This window comes from Urocitellus parryii, chromosome 12, assembly GCF_045843805.1.
Source record: "Urocitellus parryii isolate mUroPar1 chromosome 12, mUroPar1.hap1, whole genome shotgun sequence".
In the NCBI taxonomy this organism is placed as follows: Eukaryota; Metazoa; Chordata; class Mammalia; order Rodentia; family Sciuridae; genus Urocitellus; species Urocitellus parryii.
In genome coordinates, this window is record NC_135542.1 from 50,498,925 (window position 1) to 50,516,610 (window position 17,686).

The following is a 17,686-nucleotide window of genomic DNA, read 5'->3' on the forward strand; positions in this document are numbered from 1 at the left end:
AATATTTTACAACTAAAACTTTACTGTCTATAACCCTAAGAAGAGAGAAAATACAATAGTAAAACACTAAATGCCTCATGGACCACTCACAGCTCTGAACAATGGTAAGCAGAAAATAAATTTATCTTTTGTCTCTTTTCTCCATGACTTAAGAAGCTGATTTATTTTAAATTTTATTTCTAATAACAAAGCAGCCTTGTACCTGGATCTACTCTCCCCTTGAAAATAACTAAAAATCCTAGGGGGAAAAAAAAACACAGAAACACCATCTTCAGTGCACTGGTGACTCGGGAAGAAAGTACACAATACTCAACTAGACAGAAAAGAGACATTTTCTTTATAGTTGGAATGAAACTTGACTTCACTCAGGAGACTGAAACTTCTACCCAAAAGAAAGTTGATATAACTACAACAGAAAAAAAGAGGGGTTGGAAAACCACATGATCACCTAGATGGACACAGAAAAAGCATTTGGCAAAATCCATCACCCTTTCATAATACACACACAAGTTAGGAACAAAAGGAAAATTCCTCAGCTCGATAAAGGACATCTACAAAAAAAACCACAGCTAATGCTCTCCTTAACTGGGAAAGACAGACGCTCTCCCCTCAAGATCGGGAGCAACACATCTGAAGAATGAGCAACCAAGAAAACAGATACACTGGGTATTATTCAAATTTAAATTTGTGTTTCAAAAGATAACAGCAATAAAGTGAGAAGGCAAGGGACGGAAGAAAATATTTGCAAGTCATAATTAAGAAAGATCTATGTCCAGAATACATAAATACTCTTAGAACTCAACCAAAAAAGACAAACAATTTAAATATGAGAAACAGCAAAGACACTTATCCAAAGAAGATATTCAGATGGCCAACAGCACATGAACAGATGCTATACATCATTAGTCTTAGGGAAATACAAAACAAAAGCTCAACGATATACCACTTCACACCACTAGGATAACGATAAATTTTTAATAGAAAACATCAACTGTTGGTAAGGATTTGGAGAAACTGGAACTTTTGTACATTCCTGCATTATTTAGCTGCATTATTCACAAGTCAAAAAGGAGAAATAACCTGAGCGGGGACTGTAGTTCAGTGGTAAAGCACTTGCCTGGAACGTGTGAGGCACTGGGTTCCATTCTCAGCACCACATACAAACATTAATTAATTAATTAATTAATTAATTAATTGGGGCATGCTGTCCATCTACAACTACAAAAAAAATTTTTAAAACATATAAACAACCCAAATGCCTACCAACTGATCAATAAACAAAATCTAGTATATGTACAGAATATTATTTGGCCATAAAAAGAACGAAGTACTGAAACCTGCATGCTAAGATTTTTGACAGTAAAGAACACATATCACATGATTTTACTTATATTTATAGTACAGAAATGGAAAATCCATAGAAGAAGTAAATTATTTGTAGCCAAGGAATAGGAGGAAGAGGGAACCAAGATAACTACAAATACAACAGGGAGACGAAGACGTCCTGGAATTAGACACTGAGGAGGACTGCACAACTAACTCTCTGAATGCACTAAAACCCTCTGAACTGCACACAAGAGTGAATTTTAGTATGAGAATTATATATACCACAATTTTAAAAAATGTTGGAACAAAACATTCCCAGAGATAGAGTTATCACATGATAAAAGTTTAAATTCAACAGAAACATGTAAGAACTTTTTATTTGTTTACTCCTAACAGAATAGCCTCAAATTATACAGAGCAAAAATGAACACACGCTAAAGAGACACCAAACTCATATTCACAATCTTAACAGCAGATACTAATACACCTCTCTTATTTCTAGTACAATCATAAAAAACCAACTCTGGACACAGTGGTTAACCTCCATGTCTAACAAAGTAGGCATAAGGACAACATATGAATCAATGCCCTCAGTAATTAGGATAATACACAGCCCACAACTATAACCCCAGCTACTCAGGAGGCTGGGGCAAGAGGATTCTAAGTGACCAAACAAGATTCTGTCTCAAAATAAAAATCTTTAAAAGGGCTGAGCATGTGGCTCAGTGGTGGAGTGCTTGCCCAGTATGCACAAGCCTGTGTTCCTTAGTAGTAGAAAATATTTAAAAGATAATTTTTTTAAATTAACCTTTAAAAATTAAGAAACACCCTACTAGGGAATATTCTTAACCTAATGAAGGCTATCTATCTCTAAGGAACCTGCAGTAAATGAACTACTTAATAGGAAATGTTGAAAGCCTGTGTTCTAATGCTGATAATAAGATGTGGATGTCCCCCATCACCATTTCACTAGACTTGAGGCCTAACCAATAGAAATATGCAGGATAAAGTAGGAAGCAGTAAGAAAGACAAATAAATACAATGGCCATCTACTAGATATGACAAAACTATGCATGCATAAAATCATAAATATCTAAGAAATAAGTTATTAAAATTAATATATGGATCTAAAACAACTGATAGAGGGTCAATATATAAACGTCACTATACTTCCATATATCACTAACATACAATGAAATTTTAAAGTGCTATTTATAGTAGTACATAAGTCAGAAAGACTATTGACAAATTCAATGAATGTGCTACATTACTACAAAGAAATCTATAAATATAATTGGCAGAAATTAAAGACCTAAATAAATAAAGGATGGATTTACCATGTTCACAGAGAAAATGTCAATATTGAAAATATGTCAATTCTACCGAACTTGATCTATTTATTCATTCAGTCACAATTAAAATCCCAAGAAGACTATATATTAAAGAAGTGAAATATACGTAAATTATACCTTAAAAAAAAGAAAAAAATCTCAGCAGTTCTTTGTTTTACTTGAGTTCTAGTAGAAACTGTCAGATTCAAAAATCTGTATGAAAATGAAAAAAAAGGCTACAAATGTCCCAGAGAATCTTAAAGAAAAACAGAATGAAGTAGGAAGACTTGCTTTACCTATAAGAAGGCTTATTAAAAGCTATCATGATGGTTACTATACGGTATTGGTACAAGGACACAAAAACCCACAAACACAAGAGGTCTCAGTAGATCTTCTCACATACAGACACCACTATGAACATTCTTGCATATTTCTCCTAAGGTGTATGAGAGGATTATTTGGCAATGAAAAAAAAAAAGGATAGCTTTCAAAAAACAGGGAGGGGCAATGGAACGTGGATATGGACAAACATAAGGCTAACCCTACTTGTACTGTACACCCACACAAGGTTAAGGGACAGTGTAGAACCATAAGTAAAAGGTAGAACAAAGTATCTTCTATTCTGCATTTCCAACTTCACTACCCTAGTTCAGGTTCTCAAAGCTGCACACACAGGATACTATTTCCCAAGAATAACTACGGGAGGAATGACAGAAAACAAGAATTGCTCCAAGTCAGTGGTTTTCAAATACTTTGACTACAACCCACAGAAATATATTTAAACCAATACACACACACACACACACACACACTCACAAACACTTTTTTACCATAAAAACTACATTCTGATACTTTTCTCTTTCTTTTGTATAACATGTTTTAAGTTGTGACTATAAAACAAGATTTCATGAAGCATCAATGCATGGGTCACAACACATGATTTGAAAAACCATGCTTTGGGAAATCAATGAAGAGAGAAATACAACTTTGATGTAGTATAGCATAATAAACTTCTTGGAAAGAATTTTAAGCTAGGCTTTGTAAGGCTGAAAGTCTGGTAGATGTTATCAGATGTAATATAACTTGCCCAAGTTGTTTGTTTCAATAAATGGCAAACTAAGTCTAAAACCTAGGTTAAAGAGCTGGGGTTGTGAAGGCATCGATAAATTCCTTAAGGCATATGAGCTACCCAGATTGAGTTAGGATGATATAAACAACCTAAACAGACCAATATCAAGTGAGGAAATAGAAGAAGCCATCAAAAGACTACCAACCAAGAAAAGCCCAGGACCGGACAGATACACAGCAGAGTTTTACAAGAACTTTAAAGAAGAACTAATACCAATACTCTTCAATCTATTTCAGGAGATAGAAAAAGAGGGAGTACTTCCAAATTCATTCTATGAGGCCAACATCACCCCGATTCCAAAACCAGATAAAGACACTTCAAAGAAATAAAACTTCAGACCAATATCCCTAATGAATATAGATGCAAAAATCCTCAATAAAATTCAGGCAAATCGGATACAAAAACATATCAAAAAGATCGTGCACCATGACCAAGTGGGATTCATCCCTGGGATGCAAGGCTGGTTCAATATATGGAAATCAATAATGTAATTCACCAAATCAATAGACTTAAAGAACCATATGATCATCTCGATAGATGCTGAAAAAGCATTCGACAAAATACAGCATCCCTTTATGTTCAAAACACTAGAAAAATTAGGGATAACAGGAAATTACCTCAACATGGTAAAAGCTATATACGATAAGCCTCAGGCCAGCATCATTCTAAATGGAGAAAAATTGAAGGCATTCCCTTTAAAATCTGGAACAAGACAGGGATGCCCTCTCTCACCACTTCTATTCAACATAGTTCTTGAAACAGTAGCCAGAGCAATTAGACAGACAAAAGAAATTAAAGGCATAAATATAGGAAAAGAAGAACTTAAATTAGCACTATTTGCCGATGACATGATCCTATACCTAGCAGACCCAAAAAGTTCAAGAAGAAACTTGTAGAACTAGTAAACGAATTCAGCAAAGTGGCAGGATATAAAATCAATACCAATAAATCAAAGGCATTCCTGTATATCAGTGACAAATTCTCTAAAATGGAAATGAGGACAACTACTCCATTCACAATATCCTCAAAATAAATAAAATACCTGGGAATCAACCTAACAAAAGAGGTGAAAGATCTATACAGTGAAAACTACAGAACCCTGAAGAAAGAAATAGAAGAAGACCTTAGAAGATGGAAGGATTTACCTTGCTCATGGATTGGTAGAATTAATATTATTAAGATGGCCATATTACCAAAAGCACTTTACAGATTCAATGCAATTCCCATCAAAATCCCAATGACATTCCTTGCAGAAATAGAAAAAGCAATCATGAAACTCATCTAGAAAAATAAGAGACCCAGAATAGCTAAAGTAATTCTATGCAGGAAGAGTGAAATTGGTGGTATCACGATTCCAGATTTTAAACTATACTATAGAGCAATAGTAACAAAAACAGCATGGTACTGGCACCAAAACGGGCTGGCAGACCAATGGTACAGAATAGAGGACACAGAGACAAATCCACAAAATTACAACTACCTTATATTAGACAAAGGTGCTAAAAACATGCAATGGAGAAAGGATAGCATCTTCAACAAATGGTGCTGGGAGAACTGGAAATCCATATGCAACAAAATGAAATTGAATCCCTTTCTCTCACCATGCACAAAAGTCAACTCAAAATGGATCAAGGAGCTAGGAATCAGACAAGAGACTCTGCGTCTAACAGAAGATAAAGTTGGCCTAATCTTCATCACGTGGGAGCAGGCCCCAAATTTCTTAATAAGACACCTATAGCACAAGAGTAAAACCAAGAATCAACAAATGGGATGAATTCAAACTAAAAAGTTTTTTCTCAGCAAGAGAAATAATATGTGAGGTGAATAGGGAGCCTACATCCTGGGAACAAATTTTTACCCCTCAAACATCAGATAGAGCTCTAATCTCTAGAGTATACAAAGAACTCAAAAAATTAAACAACAAAAAAGCAAATAACCCAATCAACAAATGGGCCAAGGACTTGAACAGAAACTTCTCAGAAGAGGATATACAATCAATCAACAAATACATGAAAAAATGCTCACCATCTCTAGCAATCAGAGAAATGCAAATTAAAACTACTCTAAGATACCATCTCACTCCAATAAGAATGGCAGCCATTATGAAGTCAAACAACAATAAGTGCTGGAGAGGATGGGGGGGGGGGAGTACACTCATACATTGCTGGTGGGACTGCAAATTTGCAAATTGGTACAGCCAATTTGGAAAGAAGTATGGAGATTCCTTGGAAAGCTGGGGATGGAACCACCATTTGACTCAGCTATTCCCCTTCTCAGACTATACCCAAAAGACCTAAAAAGAGCATACTACAGGGACACAGCCATATCAATGTTTATAGCAGCACAATTCACAATAGCTAGAATGTGGAACCAACCTAGATGCCCTTCAATAGATGAATGGATTAAAAAATGTGGCATTTATACACAATGGAATATTACTCAGCATTAAAAAATAACAAGATCATGGCATTTGCAAGCAAATGGATGGCATTAGAGCAGATTATGCTAAGTAAAGTTAGCCAATCCCTAAAAAACAAATGCCGAATGTCTTCTCTGATATAAGGGGGTGACTCAAAATGGGATAGGGAGGAAGAGCATGAGAAGAAGACTACCACTAAATAGGGAAGAGAGGTGGGAGGGAAAAAGAGGGAGAAGGGGAGTTGCACGGAAGATGGAAGGAGAACCTCATTGTTATACAGAATACATATATGATGTTGTGATGAGAAAAAGAAAAAAAAAGTGTGTCACATTAGATTGGATAGAGAGAAAGGACGGGAGAGGAGGGGAGGAGTAGGGGGGATAGGAAAGGCAGCAGAATAGAATAGACATTATGATTGATGTATGTACATTCCATGTATGTATTATATGTCAAAATACATTCTGCTGTCATGTATGACTAAAAAAAAATAAAAATAAATCGTATGGTTAAAAAAAAAAAAAGAGCTGGAGTTGTAGCTCAGTGGTGCTTGCCAAGCACGTGTGAGGCACTAGGTTCGATCCTCAGCACCACATAAAAATAAATAAAATAAAGGTATTGTGTCCATCTACAACTAAAAAAATACAGAATAAAAAATAAATAAAGTCTAGGTTAATGTTCTTTTCATTATATATTATTATTTTTCATTAATAGTCCTTCTCTCCCACCACCATATACATAAGAAAAATATAATAATTCATACAACAGTTCATCTTCATGGAAATTAAGAGACTACATACATATTTACACACATATATCCACCTATACTTTATAGTGCACATGAAAGCAATTACTTATCAAAAGGTTAATTTTTTATATTAACCTTAATCAAGAAAATTCCTACTACATATTTACAAAAACATCGATGTTTTTCTTTTTCCCCAGAAGCTGATAAATCGTATTAAAGTTTGTTTAACACATTTCTTTAACATTAGCAACAAGGAGAATTCAATTCTCATGCTTAAAGAACATTCACATCATGCCAACCTCAAAACATTCTGTTCAACATTCTGGGGACACAGGAGTAAAATGACAAGTTCTTTCCATTATAAAGCTTATATTCTGATAAATACTTGCAACAAAAAGAATTCAATTAACATCACAATGTGTCCAAAAGATATTAAAATATTTTACAACATTGATAGCCCCATCTGCCCATCAGAGAAATGAGAAGAATGACTTACGGTTGCATCGTTTCTGTACAAAGCGTAATTTGCAAGCTGTTCTGTAAGTTGATAATCGTATGACATCAAAATTCTGTGCACCTGAAAAAAGGGCAAAAAAAATGTTCAACTGGATTTACCACTGAATTTCTTAAGCTAGGAAGTGGGGCTCCACCACGTGACCACAGCACTCAGCGGTCGGCCAGGCCTTCTGAGAAAGCCAATGTGCAGGGAGAGTGGGAGACACTTCCTCCCCTTCCCACTACAGGCAGGACTCTGCCAGCAGCCTTGCCAACATCACCCTTAGGTTGGGCTAAGTAAGCTGAGGAAGGCTGGCTCACAACTTGAGGGACCTATGCAATCAGAGAGGGGAGCAGGTGGGGTTGCAGGTGGAAGAGCAGGAAGACGCAAGCCTCGATTCAGGAAAGCTAAATTCCAGCCCCAAAAAATCGAATGTGACGCAGCCACAATGCATATTTCTTCTCAGCCTTGGTGTCCTCATCAGCAAATCAAGGGGACTGGACCAGCTGACAAGTAAGCCTTGTTTCCAGGACTGTGGGAACCTGTACTTTCCTAAAAATGGCCACAGGGGTATTCCCAGAGCTGTGCTTTATGTACTTCTAGTACAACATCCCTCCCCTGCACTTGAACAGGAGACTGTAACTGATCAGAATTCAACAGAAGTGGAGGGAGGTGATAAGACACAGCTCAGCTTGCCCCTGCTTCGGCAGGATGCCTGCCCTGGGAACCCAGCTGTCATGTTGTGTGGAAATAAGAGACCGAATGGCCAGTAGGCAGGGGCCACAGAGCAAGGTTCAGACGTAGAGGAATGGAGTCCATGCACCAAGACACTCTCAACTGCCAAACCTGTGAGTGAGTGAGTGAGTGAGTGAGTGAGTGAGTGAGCCTTAAAAATGACTCAGCCCTAGGGCTGGGGATGTGGCTCAAGCGGTAGCGCGCTCGCCTGGCATGCGTGCGGCCCGGGATTCGATCCTCAGCACCACATACCAACAAAGATGTTGTGTCCGCCGAGAACTAAAAAATAAATATTAAAAATTCTCTCTCTCTCTCTCTCTCTCTCTCTCTCTCTCTCTCTCTCTCTCTCCTCTCTCTCTCTTTAAAAAATAAAAAATAAAAAATAAAAAAGATGACTCAGCCCTGAGCTTTTACCTTCTAACCAAGACCTGGGACATTCAGAACAAAGTCAACAAGTCAGAACTGGATGTCTATACCCACAAAACTAGAAACAAAATAAATGATCATTTAGGGTAACACAGTCATAGTAACTAGAATACCACCTAAAATTACATGTCTACAAATTAAACTTTATTCTCACTGTATAATTTGCTGTAAATAAAGTCTCCTTCGATTTTAAGGTCATTTCAGATAGGTTTGGTCTCCAATGTGAGTTCCTTATTTCATCTATGCTGCCTTAATTCTTGACTCACTAAGGAGAAACTGAACTGGAATAAATTATCTTCTACAGTATTCATAGGCATCGCTCATTTCCACTCCACAGTATAGAAGGAGAAACAGGATTCTCCAGGTTCTTGGGGAAAGTAATTGACCAAAAGTAAAATATTTCTTTTAGTCTCACTTCTATCAACCTTTACCTTGATGCCATGATTAAAATTATTTCTTCTACACCTGGTTCTCACAAAAATTTCTATACTTCTATACCATTATTATGTAGTCCTACTTTTTTTGAGATACAAAAACTTCTTGTTTGGTGGTGCTGGGGATTGAACCCAGGGCCTTGGGCATGCAAGGCAAACACTCTACCAATTGAGCTATATCCCCAACGTGAGATACAAAAGCTTTATTTAAGAGGGGCACAGTGATGCATGTCTGTAATCCCAGCACGTGGGAGGCTGAGGAAAGAGGATCATGAGTTCAAAGCCAGCCTCAGCAAAAGCAAGGTGCTAAGCTGAGGATCTGGCTCAGTGGTCAAGTGCCCCTGGATTCAATCCCCAGTACCCACTCACCCCCCCAAAAAATACTTTATTTAAATATGATTTAGGCCAGGCGCAGTAGTGCATGCCTATAATCCCAGCAACTTGGGAGGCTGAGGCAGAAGGATTGCAAGTTTGAGGCTAGCCTTAGCAATTTAGCAATGCCCTAATCAACATAGTGAGACCCTGTCTCAAAATAATAAAAAGGTATTGAGATATGGCCCAGGTTTAATCCCTGGTACCCAAAAAAAGGAGAAAAAAATTCATATACCATACAAATTATTCATAAAGTATACCATTCAATGGTTATTATTACATACATAAAATTGTGCAATTATCATTATAATTGGTTTACAAAATTTTCATCATCCAAAAGAGATCTCTTCCGTTAGCCGTCACTTTGCCTACTATTTAATTGGGTTATCTTACAACCAACTAGGGAGAAGTCACAAGACATATGATTTGCAAATATTCTCTCCGTTCTGTAGGTGATCCTTTCACTCTCTTGAAGTACAAACGTTTATCATTTAAGTCCAATTTATCTATTTATTCTTTCATCATCTGTGCTTCTGATGTCATATCCAAGAAGATTCACACCTGTGTTTTGTTTTTAAGTTTTTTTCTCTGTACTTAGGTCTATGATTTTTAGTTAATCCGATATATAGTGTGAGGTAAGGACCCAAATGCATTGTTTCACATGTAGTTACCAAGTTTCTCCAGCACCCTTTGTTCAAAAGACTATTCTTTCCTCATTGAATGATCTTGAAATCCTTGCCAAAAATCAATTAACCAGGGGCTGGGGTGGTGGCTCAGTGGCACAGTGCTTGCCCAGCATGTGTGAGGCACTGGGTTTGATTCTCAGTACCACATATAAATAAATGAATAAAATAAAGGTCCATCAACATCTAAAAAAAAGAAAAAGCAATTAACCACCACTGACTCTGGTGACATAAGCTTGTAATTCCTGCAACTCAGTAGGCTGAAGCAGAAGGATCACAACTTCAAGGCCAGCCTCAGTAACTTAGGGAGGTCCTAAGTAACTCAGTGAGATCCTGTCTCAAAAAATAAAATATGAAGGACTAGGGATGTAGCTCAATGGTAAAACGCCCCTGGGTTTAATCCCCAGCACCAAAAAAGAAAAAAATAACAACTGATTGACCATAAATATATGAGTTTAATTCCAGACTTTCAATTCTACCCTCTTAAACGTCTCCCAAAGGCCCATGTGCTAAAGGTCAAAGTCTTACTCCCCAGTGAGATGTCACTGTGGTATAGTCATTAAGAGGTGAACCCTACAGGCCAGGACATAGCTCAGTTGGCAGAGTGGTTGCCTTGCATGCACAAAGCCCTGGGTTCAATCCCCAGCACCAAAAAAAAAAAAAAAAAAAGAGGTGGGAAGTCTTCAACTCATGGGGATATGTCCTCAAAGGGGCCGAGGGACCTTGGTCTCTTCTGTCTTTCATTTCTGGCCATATGAATGGCTTCCTCTGCTGTCTACTTCTACTATGATGCACCATTTCACCAAAGACCCAAAAATAATGAGGCCAAGAGATCATGGACAGAAACCTTCAAAACTATGTGCTGGGGCACTAAGCCACATCCCCGGCCCTTTTTATTTATTTATTTATTTATTTATAAGACAAGATTTTGCTGCTACATTTGCTCCTTTTTTTCCTCCACAGTTGCTCTTTTTAAAATTGATTGTTCCAGGTATTCTGTTACAAGGATGGAAAGCTGACTATGTGTCTATTCTTATGGAGGAGCACATGACCTAGATTAATATAACTTTGCAGTAAGTTCTAAAGGCAGAACATGTGAGTCCTCCAACTTTTTTCTCCTCTTCCAAGATCATTTTGGTTCTTCTAGGTCCTTCAAGTTCTCATATGAATTTTATAATCAGCCTACCTATTCTGCAAAAAAAGCCAGTAAGGATTTTCTTGATCCTGAAATTGAATCTATGAATCAATTTAGGAAATATTGCCATATTAACAGTATTAAATTTTCCAGTTGATTAACACAGAGCATCTTTCCATTTATTTAGGTCTTTCTTAACTTCTTTCAACAATGCATTGCAGTTTTTAGCACACAGATTTTATACCTCTTTTGTTAAATTTATTTCTATTTTCTTTTACTCATTTAGCTTCTAAATATATTACCATCTCAACCTAAATATTTTAAATAGGGACCACTAAACATTAATTAATCAAAAGCAAACCAATGGTTTAAAGAAACAATGTTGACAAATATAAAAGTTCATTTAATAAATAAGCTGTCATTAGATCACTACGTTAATTTTAATCTCTATTTTTATGAAAGATTTTAATGAGAAATATTGACAAAACAAATGAAAATAACTAGGAGAAGAAAGTTCTCATTCCCAGTTCACAAAGAGAAAGATTACCAGTCCGGTCAGACTGCAGGGCATTCATTAGGCCATGTTTGCCTATGAGGCCATGTTTGGAGGAGAAAGTCAGTGAACTTGGTATAACTTGTTCCCTTCAGACTCTGGTGCAATCAGAGTCAGATTTGGGTACTTCAAAAAAATGAAATACAGCAAATATTACATAAGTCCAAAGCTAAGTAGTTTTGGAAAATGAGAAAGCTATATGCTCTAGCCCAATGTGTCAGAGATCTCTACCCTAAAGTTCCAGGTACTGGTGAAGAATCAAGTGTCACTCTCCTTTCCTTTGCCATTGTTCTTGTGAAAACGCCCCACTCTAAAACCCAGTAGGAGAAGGTTCAGACAGTGGGATAGCCCAGGATTCTGCAACTGTAGGGAGTCCTGGTCATGATACCACTTTTAAAGATCTAATAGCAGTCACATGCCAAAATAATTTCTGAAAGTAAGATATAATCAATACCTTAGAAGTTCATCAAAACTTTGTTGTGCCAACATTCCACCCACCAGGTTCCAAAACTTCCCACATGTCTACCTGCTTCTGGATTTAAAAAAAAAATTTTTAGTTTTTTAATTGTAGTTGGACACAATACCTTCATTTTATTTACTTATATATGGTGCTGAGGATCGAGCCCAGGGCCTTGCATGTGCTAGGCAAGGGCTCTACCGCTGAGCCAAAGCCCAGCCCCTGCTTCTGGATTTTATAAGAATCCTCATCCACTGCCTCTAGGACAGACTTCACTTTTTTTTTCCTGGGGATGTGGTTACTGGAGATCTAACCCAGGGATGCTTAATCATGAGCCACATCTCCCATTTTTATTTTTTATATTGAGACAGGGTCTCGCTAATTTGCATAGGTCCTCATTAAATTGCTGAAGCTGTCCTCGAATTTGAGATCCTCCTGCCTCAGCCTCCTGAGTTGCTAAGATTACAGGTATGCACCATCACACCCAAACAGCCTTCCCTTTTTTTTTTTTTTTTTTTTTTTTAATACAGGCTGAATATCCCTTATCCAAAACTCTGGGGACCAAAAGTATTTCAGATTTTTGAGCTTTTCAGATTTTATCAGTTGTGCATCTCTAATGCAAAACTTTTTTTTAATCTTTTCGTTTTGTATTTTTAATTATACATAACAGTAGAATGAATTTTGACATACATACATGGAGTATAACTTACCATTTTTGTGGTTGTACATAAAGTGGAGTTACACTGGTTGTGTATTCATATATGAACATAAGAAAGTTATGTCTGATTCATTCTACTGTCTTTCCCATTCCCATCCTCTCTCTCTTCCCCCCATTCTCCCCATCTAATCCACTGAACCTCCACTCCCACCCCCACCCCATCCCCTGCCTATTGTGAGTCAGCATCCACACTTTCAGTCTTTGGTTTTTTGGGAGATTGGCTTATTTCACTTAGCATGATAGTCTTCACTTCCATCCATTTACCAGCAAAGGCCATAATTTCATTCTTCTTTAAGGCTGAGTAATATTCCATTGTATATATGTACCATATTTTCTTTATCCATGTATCTGTGGAAGGGCACCTAGGTTGGTTCCATAGCTTAGCTATTGTGAATTGAGCTGTTATAAACATTGATAGGAAGGGCAGCAGAATAAAATAGACACTAGTATTGCTGTATGTATATACGTCGCCGTATAACCAATGTGATTCTGCTACCTGTACACTTGGAAAAATGAGAAATTATACCCCATTTGATTCAAATGTATGATATGTCAAGATCATTGTATTGTCATGAGCAACTAAAAAAAAAAAAACATTGATGTGGCCGTGTCACTGTAATATGCTTATTTGAAGTCCTTTGGGTATATGCAAAGGAGTGGGATAGCTGGGTTAGATGGTGATTCCATTCCAAGTTTTCTGAGGAATTTCCAAACTGCTTTCCAGAGTGGCTGCACCAATTTGCAGTCCCACAAGCAATGTTTGAGTGTGCCTTTTCCCCCATATCCTCGCCAACATTTATTGTTACTTATATTCTTGATAACTGCCATTTACTGGAATGAAATTAAAATCTCAGTGTAGTTTTAATTTGCATTTCTCTAATTTCTAATAATGTTGAACATTTTTTTCATATGTTTGTTGACGTATCATATTTCTTCTTCTGTGAAGTGCCTATTCAGTTCCTTAGTCCATTTATTGACTAGGTTATTTGTTTTTGTGGTGCTAAGTTTTTTGAGTTCTTTATATATCTTGGAGACTAATACTCTGAGGTGCCATTGGCAAATATTTTCTCCCATTCTGTAGGCTCTCTTGATTGTTTCCTTTGCTGTGAAGAAGCTTTTTAGTTTGATACCATCCCATTTATCAATTCTTCATCTTACTTCTGTGCTTTAGGAGTGTTGTTGAAGAATTTGGATCCTAAGCCAATATGATGCAGACTTGGGTCTACTTTTTCTTCTAGCAGGTGCAGGTTCTCTGGTCTAATGCCTAGGTCCTTGATCCACTTGAGTTTTGGACAGGATCTGAAATAGGGATCTAATTTTATTTTATCACAAATGGATTTCCAGTTTCCCAGAACCATTTGTTGACGACACTACCTTTTCTCCAATGTATGTTTGTGGTGCTTTTATCTAGTATAACTATATGTATGGATTTGTCTCTGTGTCTTCTATTCTGTACCATTTGTTTTCATTCTGTTTTTGTGCTAATACCATGCCATTTTTGTTAATATAGCTCTGCAATATAATTTAAGGTCTGGTATTGTCAGGGCCTCCTGATTCACTTTTCTCGCTGAAGATTACTTTGGCTATTCTGGGCCTCTTATTTTTCCAAATAAATTTCATACTGCTTTTTCTATTTCTATGAAGAACATCATTGGTACCTTAATAGAAATTGCTTAAATCTGTATAGCACTTTGGGTAGTATGGCCATTATGACAATATTAATTCTGCCTATTCAAGAACATAGGAGATCCTTCCATCTTCTAGGATTTTCTTCAATTTCTTCCTTCAGTGTTCTGTAGTTGTCCCTAATGTAAAACTTTAAAATTCAAAATGGTCTACAATGTGAAACATTTTAAAGTGTGAAATCTGAAACTCTTTGGACTTCTTAGTTTCAGATTTCAGAGCATTTTGGACTTTGGATTTTTAAATTAGGGATATTCAACTGCACTTGGCTCGTGATCATTATCAGTTTAAATACTGGGGGCTTTATAATTTTTATTTGTGAGACTGTAATACTTCTTTTTTTTTTTTTAAGCGTCAAGTTGATTCCTTCATCAAGAAGTATTACAGTCTCGGGCTGGGGCTGGGCCTCAGTGGTAGAGTGCTTGCCTAGCACGTGCGAGGCCCTGAGTTCGATCCTCAGCACCACATAAAAATAAATAAATAAAATAAAGATATTGTGTCCAACTAAAAAATAAATATTTTTTAAGAAAAGAATATTATAGTCTCACAAATAAAAATTATAAAGCCCCCAATATTTAAACTGATAATGATCATGAGCCAAGTGCAGTGATATACCTGTAGTCCCAGCTACTCAGGAAGCTGAGGCAGGAGGATCACTTGAGGACAGGTGTTCAAAGCCAGCACAGGCAACACAGAAAAACACTGTCTCAAGAAGAAGAAAGAAAATTACTATATTATTGGTTTCAGGTGTCTTAGGTAGAAATAATCATTCTTCACTTAGTTATAAGAAATACAGGAAAGCATCATTTTACTTTTTTTAATATTTATTTTTAGTTGTAGTTAGACACAATACCTTTATTTTATTTTTTTATTTTTATGTGGTGCTGAGGATTTGAACCCAGGGTCTCACATATGCTAGGTGAGCGCTCTAGACTGGGTCACAACCCCAGCCCGGTGTCATTTTAATACTAATGTCAAACAATATGTTTTAGGCTTATCAAGAAATGGAGGGGCTGGGGATGTGGCTCAAGCGGTAGTGCGCTCGCCTGGCATGCGTGCGGCCCGGGTTCGATCCTCAGCACCACATACAAAGATGTTGTATCTGCCGAGAACTAAAAAAAATAAATATTAAAAAAAAAAAGAAAATTTAAATCCCTGGCACCAAAAAAAAATGTTAAAAAAAAAAAAAAGAAATGGAGCAAAGGATACTAATTTAACACACAGGTAAAACTCTAGTCCCAGTTGGAGAATCCAGGTAAGCTCTTCCGCAAACAGGAGCAATATGAGAGCCCTGGGAATCCCAGGAGTACGGGAGGAAGGTGGAAAAAGGACAGGAAGGAACTAGCCCTTCGTTCTACATTACAGTTCTCCTCGTTCATGGCATGGGCTGTACGTTGTATAGGATAATAAATCCCAAGAAGAGCATAGTGACAAATGGAAGAATTTTATTAAATCTACTTGTATCCAAAACTTAAACTCCTATGGGAAACGACAGTCTAGCAACAAAGGAAAACTGCATTGAACTACTTGTAAAACCCTCTCCTTAGAAAAGTCTCAATTGGGCTCCGGATGTGGCTCAAGTGGTAGCGTGCTCACCTGGCATGCGTGAGGCACTGGGTTTGATCCTCAGCACCACATAAAAGAAAATAAAGATATTGTGTCCACCTAAAACTAAAAAATAAATATTTTTTTAAAAAAGTCTACAATATACTAAGATGTTATTTGAGATACCAGCCTAAAGCTTATTCTCTTGACACTTCCTATATTTCCTGTAACTATATTTCCACTAAATAAAAAATGTAGTTCTATTCCATTAAAATGTGAAGAAATATACACCCCAAAATGCTATTTTAGTGCACTACAATTGCCTCCTTTGATTTCAGGGCAGAGAGAGTTCTTAGGGAATAACAAATGTGGAAACCAGATCAACTTCAAAGCCTTTTTATCAGTAAGGAGACAAAAAACAAATAATAGTGAGCCAACATGAGTGTGTGGTAGCAGAAGGCAAAAGAACATGAAACACAATATGGTAACTGTGATCACAACAGAGGATAATGAGTCTAAGGGTTAATTAATATCACCTGACCATAAACATTCCCCAGAAAAACAAAGAGAGATTCCAAGCCCCACTCTAGGTTACTTACTGAATCAAAATCTGGAGGGAAGCAACTAAAACCTTCATTTTTAGCAAGTGCCCAAGAAAATCTTACAATTAAGCCAAGTTCAGAAAACAGTTTTAGCCCAACTAAAAGGCCCAGTTCATGCATTCATTTCAAATTGCACCTCATACCCACTCCAACCAGGCTGGACTACATGCAATCACCCAGCGGTGCAGCGGTGCCACGGCCTCTCGTCTTTGGGCCTTTGCAAGTGCTACTGCCTTAGCCCTTTCTTCACGTCATCAACAGGCTATCAGCCTGGACATCGTTTCTCCCAGGTCCTTCCTGGGCCCCCATGATTCTCCCATCATAGTCTCTAAAAATGTATGGTTACCTACCTAAGGAGAACTATACCAACTAACCTAATAAGACTAATAAGAGAGTACAGAAAGATCAGTAAGTTAAAATTGACATACTAAAATCAACCCAACACCTAGATGGTACACCCAAGTGACTATCAGGCAAGTGACTGGCACCCACAGAAAGTAATCACACTGGAGTGTCAATTGATATTACTGGGAATGAGGAAATGGGGCTTCCAACAATGGGTACAGTGGCCACCAATGCACCCCTTCCTGTGAAGAAAAAGGGGAGGCTCACAAAGCCACTCTTAGCCAACAACTCCCAGGCTGACTGAATCCTTGAGTTTGTTACAGAGAATAACTAATATAAGGAGCTGGAGTGATAACATTCACTGAGCAGTAGAACCAATTCTTTGCAGAACTACTTCACAAATCCTCACATTCATTCATTCATATTCTGTCTCCCCCCACCCCCCTGTGCTCATGTTTATTTATATAAGGTGCCTGGGCACTATTTAGTATCAGGAGTCACTATCTATTTATTTGGTTTCCTTCATTGTCTGCTTCCCTTTGCTAAATAAAA

The 17,686-nt window shown here is 37.3% G+C and overlaps 1 protein-coding gene across 1 annotated transcript in view; it reads right to left on the reverse strand.

Moving 5' to 3' along the window:
* The window catches only part of Dtnb (dystrobrevin beta), a 228,612-nt gene that overhangs the window by 182,230 nt on the left and 28,696 nt on the right, over positions 1-17,686 (reverse strand). Inside the window, exon 3 of the mRNA XM_026389833.2 lies at positions 7,447-7,527. Coding sequence (XP_026245618.2) covers positions 7,447-7,527 — 81 coding nt within the window. The remainder of the gene's footprint in view (positions 1-7,446; positions 7,528-17,686) is intronic.